Below are 9,894 nucleotides of genomic sequence, written 5' to 3' on the forward strand. Positions count from 1 at the left end.
ACTCCTTGCAGTATCAACACAGGAACACAACTGAATTAGCACAACTTTCATGCATTTCTTTCACATCTACAGCAGTCAGATTCACTGTCTTCACTCTGAAGGAATCACTTCACATGGGTAGGCACGTTTATTGACATTTTAAACATGTTTAGAGGCTAAAAACACATTTAAAACTTGCCCTGTTAAAGCATGTTGGGTGCTAACGCTAGCAGGAGGATAACAGGGAGTAGGCAGCACCGACTGTTTTTGATTTTCTCTCTACTGACAGCACTACCAATTGACAAACAACACAGACTGTTGAAACTGTTTGAAACCGGAATTCTCCTTTAATAAAGGGCCCTACAAATCTGGAAGAGTCAAAGAATGTGGATTTCTATATTAGCAATGTAATAACTAATTCCTTGCATCCGAGACATTGAAAAGTTACATGCTCAGCAGCCTTTATTCAATGATTTTCTCCATCCTTGTGAGAAAGTCAGCATATCCCAACATTTTTTAAAGAAATTAAAAGTAGAGTAAATAGTAGAGAAAAGCTGACTTGTGACTCACTCACTCTGCTTAAGTCTTGTTCTCTTTTTATGTCAAAATCAGATTTAAAAAAGGATGTATTGCCAAGTAGGTAACACTAACAAGGAATTTGCATAGATAGATAGATAGATATATGGATAGATGGATAGATCGATAGATAGATAGATATGATTTAAATGTTAATGCTTCTTGCCTATTTTCACTTGTAAATCACCTGTGAATTGTGAGTAGCATGATGTTGCATGTCCATGCCATGTGCAGCCCTGTGCTGCTGCTGGGTTTGAGACTGTGGTTGTGGTTGCTGCGACTGGTGGCTCTGGTGCTGATGCTGATGCTGGAGCTGTTGGTGTTGCTGGAAAGCATACAGCTCCTGTTGCCGTAGAAACTGGGATCGGGAGTACACAGCAGGATGCTGTATGTGGGAGGGTGGGCCCCGGGCGCCATACACAGGGGGCCACAGCCCTGGCTGCTCCATCACATCTAATGAGAAAAAGGAGGAGGTATGTGACTGAGTGGGCTACCTTAGAACAAAAAGAGATGCATGCACACACACACACACACACACACACACACATTTTAGCAACCTTTTCCTTCGGATTCATTCTCATTAACACTATGCATACACTAGACCACAACATTGTGTTATGCATATCCTTATCCTGTCATTATCTACCTCCTACACATCCATTTCAAAACAGTGAAACCATTATGGATCATTTCAAAATCATTGTATTCACATTTTATAGCAACGAAAAAGACAAATGTCTATAGAAAAAAAAGATTTTTGACTTCACAAAACATCATCTCCCCAGGCACCAAGAATCCCACACTCTCCAGCGCTCTGAACAGAAAGCTGTCTCATAAGAACTGCCTTGAGAATCAGCTGGAATGCTGGAAAAAGTTATAACAATGATGAAATGTGAACAGATGAGGATGGCTGTAGGTTGGTTGGAGGTCAAAATACTGAGCAGGGAATGCGAGTTTGTCTCGCTGGAGCATTCAGCGTGGACTTTCTGCCAAAAAAGTCCCACCTGCCCAGCCATATTGCAGAAAAGGGTCTGCAAAGGAGCCCAGCTGGAAGGTTGGTTTCATTTTTGTTGGTGGACAACCTTTTTCATGTGGCTTTAAGGATCTGTGCAACTTGGTGTGGGTGATGTGCTATGACAGAAGTCCCACTTGGGAAGGAGTGGGCCTACAATGTAGGAACCTCAAAAACTTAATATTTTACATTCTCTCACCCTTTGCCCTTGAACCGCCCCTGCACAAACTTTCTCCTAGATAACCCCAAAACTCATTGCTCAGAGACATAAACTTGGATCTTTCCTGTGGGAAAGCTTTTGTGGAAGCATTTCCCTTCACGGATGAATCTCCTGTGGAGCACAGAAGGAAACATACCGTCAAGGATTGTGAGCTAATTAAGTGTCACAGCCTGCTCACTGAATATGTGTCTACAATGAGTTTTGAGAAGTGATCTTTTCCCTGACTCTCACACACTTTCTGTGCTGTGATGATGAGAGCATTTTTGCTGCAGCAGGTTGTGTGCAGAAAATGTTTGAATTGTGGTGCATGTCTGTGAATGAGCCCATTAAAGGGAAGTTCATCAGCAGTCTTTACAGGAAGTGATCCTGTGAAGAAAGTGCTTTATGAATACACTTGACTTTACAGAGGACAAAGCAATGTTATGGCATACCCAGATGATGGGTTGCAGGATGGGCAGTAGGCTCAGTGGGCAGGACCACCAGCTGGGCAGAGGGGTCCTGAGGCAAAGGCAGGACTGGCTGCAAAGGGCCTGGCATGGCTGCAGAGAAACCTGGGGGCAGATTCTGGTGCAGGGCTGAATGACCTATACCTGCTTTATAGAAAGGATGCCCATTTAGATTTATATACCCATCACATACAATGTAAAACACTGCTACAAATATACAACTATCAATCATAATCACTAAATTATTAAATCAATTCTAAACCTGACTGGAAACCAATGAAAAGATGCTGAAAGTTGAAATTACATGTTGTCTTTAGCATAAGATAAAATCATGACAGCTGAATTATGCACACATTTGAGATGACACAGAGTTGTGTAGGCACTTAAGAAAACTCAGTATTTGCTGCGGAGCAAGAATATATAAAAGCATAAATGACTTGTAAATCAATGGAGCATAGAAATGCCTAGGGTTTTTACCTATTCCATATATAGACAAGCAGAACTGTACTGCCTTTGTTTACATGATCTGTAACACTGTACAAAGTCCCACAGTTGGAATGTGTACGTACAATCTCCAATTTCCCAAAAAATAATATTCTCTCACCATAAGAGTGTCCTGTTATCCAAAGGGACGGGCTTCCAGTTCTTGGCATCCAATGATGGTGGGCAGAATGTGCAGCAGGATCTCCTAATTGGCCAGACTGGAGGGAAGTCCCGCCTGGGACCATGAGATGAGAGGTGAGGTCTCCATGACAGCTGTTGGAGGGGTGACAGCTGTTGGAGGGATGGATTCTTGAAAACTCCACCCTTTCCTTATTATCCCTGTCATAAGGATGATACAAACATAAGAAAATGCATATGCAGACCACTGGAGGTTTCTAACAATTATTATTGTTATTATTATTATTATTATTATTATTATTAATATTATTATTATTATTATCTAACACGTATTGAACATTTACTTTGCTTGCTTACCTGATATATGCATCCCTCTCTCTGTCCAAGCAAGTCAAACCTATCTGTTCCCCACTCATCCTCTTCCTCTCCTCTTCGGTGGTGGGATCTGAAGGATACATAGAGCGGGTGGGACCTGCGAGACAAACATTAGCTTAACAATTAGCTCTTACCTGGTGAGGACCTGTTCTCAAGTCTTTCCCAATGTCTTGAAACATTTACAATGACCCACAAGTAGGGCTGGGTACCGTTACCAGTACAAATACCAGTACCTTTAAAGTGTGTCCCATTCCATCCCTTTTTTTCATGGAATACCCATCATATGAATGGAAGCATCTGGGCATGCTGAACTAAAGTCTCTGTCAACTACACTGTGCTTAATTTCACCTAACTACAGATTGTTTGGGTTGTAGCTGCTGCGGTAGTAGGTCATCACATGTCCCATTAAAGTAAAGAAACCTTACAAATAGTAATTCTTGTCTAGATCTGGGTAAGAAAAGGATCAAATGCAGGTATTGTTTGACTGGAGAAGTTTCTACTTGGTACTGGGTTATATTGGTCAATATCTTAAAAGCTATTAAGTACGGATATCCAGTCTTACTCCCAAAGGACGCACTGATGCTGCTTATTACTTTTCCAATTCAACCATACTCTGAATTACAATGCCAGTTTAAAGTTTGGACTTGACTGGTACCGTACATACCATACAACAACAACACCTTTTAATGTATTTACCAAAAATGAAAGTTTGTCTCATTATAAACAGTGCCCAGGGACAGTCTTGAAGCTTATAGTCGTTGTTTTTGTTTTCACATCTAATTCATCAACAGGTCACAGATATGGAAAAAAAAAAGTCTCTGTTCCCCCCCACCTCTGTTCATGAGGAGGTGACCTAGACTGCTTACCTTTCACCGAGGGATGTACCCTGCCCTGTCGGCTGCTGGGATGACTGTCTGCTGAACGACAAGGTGGCTCCCTCTGTCTGGCCACAGCCACTGCTATTCCCACTGGTGGCTGTCGCACCTCACTTTCCCCATGACCAGTGTCCCCCATTTCTCGGCCACGCCCACTGAAATCAGGGCGTTCACTGTCATTGCCGGGGCCCTTTCTGGAAGGTAAAGTCTGTTTGTTGCCCTGCATGGCACAGCTCCCCCCGGCAGGACCTGATTTGAGGCTTCCTAGACCCCCAAAGGGGCTTTTCTGGGAGAGGAGCAGTGGCTGTTGCTGGTTGCTGTACTTCAGTAAGCTTTTCATGGCACTGCTCTCCCCCTGAGATGGGCCCTGGGGCTCAGGTTGCTGCTGTGGCTGCTGCTGTTGCTGACTAAGGGAAGGGGCTGGGGGAGGCTGTGGAGGAGGCAGGCTCATTCCCGGCTGCTGCTGCTGTTGTTGTTGTTGTTGTTGTTGCTGTTGTTGTTGTTGTTGCTGCTGTTGCTGCTGTTGCTGCGAGTGTTGCCCACCAGTGCTCCCTAACTCCATGTAGGACTTCCTTTGCTCCTCCTCGGGTTGTGACATGTGGTGGGGAGGCCTCATGGTCCAGGGTGGCACTTGGGGCTGCTGGTGGTGGTGCTGCCCATTGCTGTTGCTGTAACCATAAGGAGAAATGTCCATCTTTCTTTTTAGCTCCTGACTAGTCCCCGGGTTCAACTCAGCAGGAGAAGGAGCATCAGGGCCAGGTCGGCCATGCTGCTGGTGGCGTATCCTGGCTACCTTTTGCCCATCTCTCTGTAAGGAGCAGCTACCTCCACGACCAGGGCCGTGGGCTGCTCCAGCCCCACTATGTTGACCCATGCTTTTATTTCCAAGTGGGGAGGAGTTAGGCTGGGGTCTTGGATGTGAACAGTCTCTGTAAGGAGAGGTGTTGACAGAATGAGGGACAGAGTTTCCAGCTTTGGGCCCCTGGGAAAGCAAGGGCCTGAACACATCCATGTCCACACCACTGTTGATACACTCAGCACTGCGTGATCGTACAACCTGGTGTTGCTGTTGGGGATGCGGGGGCTGTTGTAGTTGGGAAAGTGGAGGAAGCTGTGAGGGCTGCAGGTGTTGGTGGTGGGACTGCATCCAATCTGGGGCTTTCTCTGTTTTTCTGTATGGGTGCTGTTGCTGTTGCTGTTGTTGTTGTTGTTGTTGCTGTTGTTGCTGCTGCTGCTGTTGCTGCTGTTGTTGCTGCTGTTGTTGCTGCTGCTGTTGTTGTTGTTTTCTGTGCCAACTACTATGGTGCCCACTGCCTCCATTCTTTTCTATTACCTTATCCTTGGCATTGCCCCCTCCCCCTCCACTGCTCACACCATGGCAGTCAGGGTTACCAAGCTGGAATTTCTCCCCCAGGCCTGCCACAGATGGCACAAATGTAGGCCCTGTGACTTTAGGTTCTCGCCCCACATTGGCTGGCCCCCTCTCATGTGAGGCAGGGTTGGCTAGAGGACCAGGAGGGGGTGGGCAGAAAAAGTCTGGGTGGTGGTGTGTATGGTGGGAATGATGTGGGTGGTGTGGATGGCTGGGATGAAGCTGAAGGCAATGGAAGCCCCCTGGGTGAGGATGTGTATGCGGGTGAGCATGGGGATGTGAATGGGGGTGTGCCCCTCCAGCAGCAGGACCCATGTGCAAGGGTGGGGGTACAGCATATGACAGAGAATGGTGGAGTGGTGCCTGACCCCTTTCCAGACAGTCTGATGGTTGTTCACTGATCCTCATCTCTCCACTTACCCCCTCCTTGGTGCAGCGACTACTGCTGCTGGACCCCATATGTCTGCCCTGGCTACTCCCCCCACCCCCCATAGCTCCAAGGGCTGTGCCCTCCCCCCCAAAGCTGGACATGGAGGCCTTAGTCCCTGCTCCAGTTCCTCCATCTCCGTTTTGCATCTTGCCATTGTGCAAGCAGGCACTGAGGGGCTTGCCCATACTCTGAGGGTGTTCTTTGCTGTACTCCATTGTGAGGGATGCCTTGTGCCTCTCTAGGGCTCGACTGTTGACCTCCTCTAGGGGTAGTGGATGCTGGGGATAGTGTGGGTGCTGCTGATGGGAGTGGGAATGGTGGTGGTGTGTGGGCTGGGGTGGCTGGTGGCTGTGGTGCTGTTGCTGCTGTCTCTCTTTTGCCTCCTGTTTGCTACTGGACCTCTCCTTATCCTTTACAGGTACAACTCCTCTCTCCACAGACCCTTCTTTGATACCCTTATGTAGACCCGTCCCTACCCCTGGATCTCTGTCTCTGCTGCAGGACCCCTGAGAGTGTCCTGAACCTGCCCTGGACATCGGTGGCAGAGTGTGATTGGCTGAGATGAGAGGGGGCTGGGATGGGAGACCTCGAAGATAGAAGTTTTCTGTGAAGAAAGAAGGCAGGCAAGTTAAGACACATATATTAGTCAAATAAAGAAAAGGCAAAGACAAAATTTGATTATTCAGCTCCCATGATAGTGTCCCTCGGCATCCTTATATCAATATCCCACATCAAATTACACCGTACTACGTTGTATAAATTGGATTTAAATGTCTTATTTCTGTCTGATTAAATTTTAATCATTGCATGCCTCACCTTTTTGTGTGTCATAGAAACGGTGCTGCCCGTAGAGAACTCCACTGTTGGCATGGTGATCCAAGTGGCTCATGGGAAGAAAAGTGTGGGCCAGACTCCCTGAGAATCGAGGATAGCCTGGAGCTGCTGAGAGGGATAGCATCAAGAGGGAGAGAATTGATAAGACAGGACAATAACCTCCCAGATGCAGTTATCCAGACTAACCCAGCATAATCCTTCAGGTCCAATGCAGCTGGTGGTGTTCATACGCAAATAAGTACTGGCTCTGCCTGTCATGTTTGCCTTTCCTGTTTGAGTTTAGAATGCAAACAATACAAGACAAGCTTGAGGATTGCTGTAATGTATGAAATTTGTCTTAGAAACATATGGCTCTTTCTTTATCTCTCTCTCAGAGCTGGCAGTGACACCACTATCCATCTGAATGGAGTGATAAGGATGGATTTGAAGGTTTTGTGTACAATGAAGAAAAAGCTAGGTGGCTGACCTTTACTGATCTACATTAGGGGTAAAAGGTCATTTGGATGTTGGGCCTGTAAGCCAACACACCTGGGCTTATTACATCAAGCCCATCTGGAGGACATTTACACCACAACCAAACACAGAACTCATTTTTCAATGGGACATTCAAAAACACAATGGGCTTTGAAGGTGGAGGACAGAGAAAACATGGATTAAGATGAAAGCCCATCGCAATATTAGTACAAATAACCATGAAAACCCATTTCCACTGCAATACGGTAACTAATACTGTATATCAAAACAAATCATTGTTAATTGAATAATCCTATCTAGTTCAGTATAATCAATTCTTTCACAAGATTGCAAGAAATAGATCTAACAATAAAATCAAAGTATTGTAACTGAAAAACTAAAACAATAAAAGGCATATTTTTGCAGACAACAACGCTCCATAACCACAGTGAATATTCTCTACTGAGTATATAAGATAATGTGATACAACCATGATTAAACCTGTTTCCTCCCCATCAACTCCATTCTATGTACAGGCTACAGAGAAATTCATAAGGAGAGAAAAAAATGAGAAGGAAGAAAAAGACGAAAAAAGAAGAGACCATCAATGTTAATTTGTGCTGGTGCTTCCTTTCAGACAGCACGTCTACTGTCCTGTGGCACCCCATTCAGCCATTTCAGTGACCTCTGAGTCATCTAGAGAAGTTCAAGTGTTTCATGTCTACTTTTCTCTGCTTTGCACCTGCTTCCCTCTTCATCTTCACTTTCAAACACAGCTCGCAGGCTGAATGAAGTAAGGAGGAGTGGGATAAAGAGAGAAAAACAAGGCTAAATGAAAGACAGATGTATTTGTGTTGGCAAGCATGCGACCTGATCCCAGAGTGTGCAGAAGCAGTTCATTTGGTTGTGTGCGCGCACACACACACACACACACACACACACACACACACACACACACACACACAAACACACACACAATAAGTAAATGTGTGCAGTGCCGTGGTTTTAACAGGAGCTCCGAGTCTTGAATGTCTTACTTTCTGCCGGTGGAACAATGGGACCGGAGCTGTGAGCCGGCCCTAAGGAGGGAGGAGTGTTGTGGTGGGCTTAATGACCTCGTCTCAGAACGGCCTCCACGTGCTCCCATCTCAATGAAATACATAGAGACGGCAAACGGTCCCGCAGTAACACAGGAGGTGCTACTTTCTTAGGAGGGCAATGGGGTTATAATTACATACTTACATACCCTCACTTTTTCCCTCTTTTACCTATTTATCTATCTCCCTTTGTCTATTTCTTTGCCATCATGATTAATAGGCAAACTTATATGTCAATTCATGTACAGTGGGAGGTGGGGGGGGGGCTGTCCTTTGTTTCAGCAAGACGTTTATCTCTGATTTTGGGGAAAGAAAAGCAGAGAGCTGTTTGGCAGTCTTTATCCAAGCTGTGAGAGGGGATTTTTTTTCTGCGGCAGCATGTTGTTTGTGAGCGTGACGATTGACGCCGTAATCCCTTTTCACAGCGTGGTCTGGCTGTGCCCGATAATGCCAGCCCGCTCAGTTTCAGCATGCCCTCCAGTGGGGCGGCAAGAGGGGGACTGCTGGGCACGGCAGAGCTCATTCAGCCATTAATCTGGCCAGGACAAGGGAAGCTGCTGCTGCTGCTGCATGCAACGTGAGCAGGGTCTTAGTGCAGTCTGCTGACTGAACAGCAGTCTTGCTCTCTTTCCCACCACACACTCTCACAGACGTACATCAACAAGTCAGCATCGGCAAGTGAATGACAGAGGGGGGTTCACAGGGCATGCCCTCCTTTACAAAGGCGGAGCAGGAGCAGGGGCGAAAGGCAGAACAAACAGCTGCATCCCAGGCAGGGATTCAAATAAGTTATGAAGGTATTTCACACAGCACGGTGGGTTGAGAGAAGCAGGCCGACAAGGAGGACAAAGAAGGGGGCTGGATATAAAACAGCACCTAGAGGCAGTTAAGAATTGAGCCTTCTGAATTAGAGGCAGACGGCAGAGTGTTTCGTTTTTCGTATGCACAGAACTATCCTCTCACCATTACTATCCACTCTTCTCATATCTGCTCTAAAAAAAAGGAAGAAAAAAAACCCCACACCATCCCATATAATAGCTTACGGGGAAATGGTTGTAACACGTCAGAGATAGAAGGACAGAGAGAGCATGGAAGAAGAAAACCAAGAGGAGAGGAGGAGCAGGCTGAGCTGCCTGTCAGGTGCGCTAATTGAGAAAAAGTGACAGAACCATTAAGACACAGTAAGGGAGGAGGAGGGGTTCAGTGGAGGAGGGGCAGTAACCGTGGTGTGGATCTCTTCAGGTTTGACTAATTGAAAGGAAGGGATGCAGGCTGGCACGAGAGAGAACTGCTCACCGAAGGAAAGATGGACAAGTGAAGATAGGCTTGAAAAGGCGCATCAAACAGAAGTGGATTAGACAGGTGTGTGTGTGTGCGTGTCTATATGTGTGTGCCTATATGTATGTGTGTGTGTCTATATGTGTTGACAGAGATATTAGACTGCGATTGTTTTTGGCAAAATGTAAGAAGCAATTTGGATTGCAGCCAGCTGGCCTCAGGCCTGTTGGAAGCCTGTAGTTGTTTTGTTTTTTGTCCACATTTCTGAAGGGGGGTTTTCAGGGTATATATTTGAACCATTTTTATATATACACTGTATATATAAA

At 45.9% G+C, this 9,894-nt stretch overlaps 1 protein-coding gene across 11 annotated transcripts in view; it reads right to left on the reverse strand.

Moving 5' to 3' along the window:
- LOC117957858 (BAH and coiled-coil domain-containing protein 1) overlaps positions 1-9,894 on the reverse strand; it is a 63,816-nt gene that overhangs the window by 20,473 nt on the left and 33,449 nt on the right. For 4 of the 11 annotated variants that reach the window (XM_034893937.1, XM_034893930.1, XM_034893929.1 and 1 more), the window contains 6 exons: positions 6,723-6,848; positions 4,096-6,510; positions 3,212-3,326; positions 2,838-3,055; positions 2,219-2,380; positions 743-1,008 (listed from right to left, as the gene is read on the reverse strand). In XM_034893937.1, the coding sequence (XP_034749828.1) occupies positions 743-1,008; positions 2,219-2,380; positions 2,838-3,055; positions 3,212-3,326; positions 4,096-6,510; positions 6,723-6,848 (3,302 nt within the window). The remainder of the gene's footprint in view (positions 1-742; positions 1,009-2,218; positions 2,381-2,837; positions 3,056-3,211; positions 3,327-4,095; positions 6,511-6,722; positions 6,849-9,894) is intronic. The other 7 variants (XM_034893932.1, XM_034893936.1, XM_034893933.1 and 4 more) reach the window with 5 other exon arrangements.

The sequence above is a fragment of the Etheostoma cragini genome, chromosome 15, assembly GCF_013103735.1.
Source record: "Etheostoma cragini isolate CJK2018 chromosome 15, CSU_Ecrag_1.0, whole genome shotgun sequence".
Lineage (NCBI taxonomy): Eukaryota > Metazoa > Chordata > Actinopteri > Perciformes > Percidae > Etheostoma > Etheostoma cragini.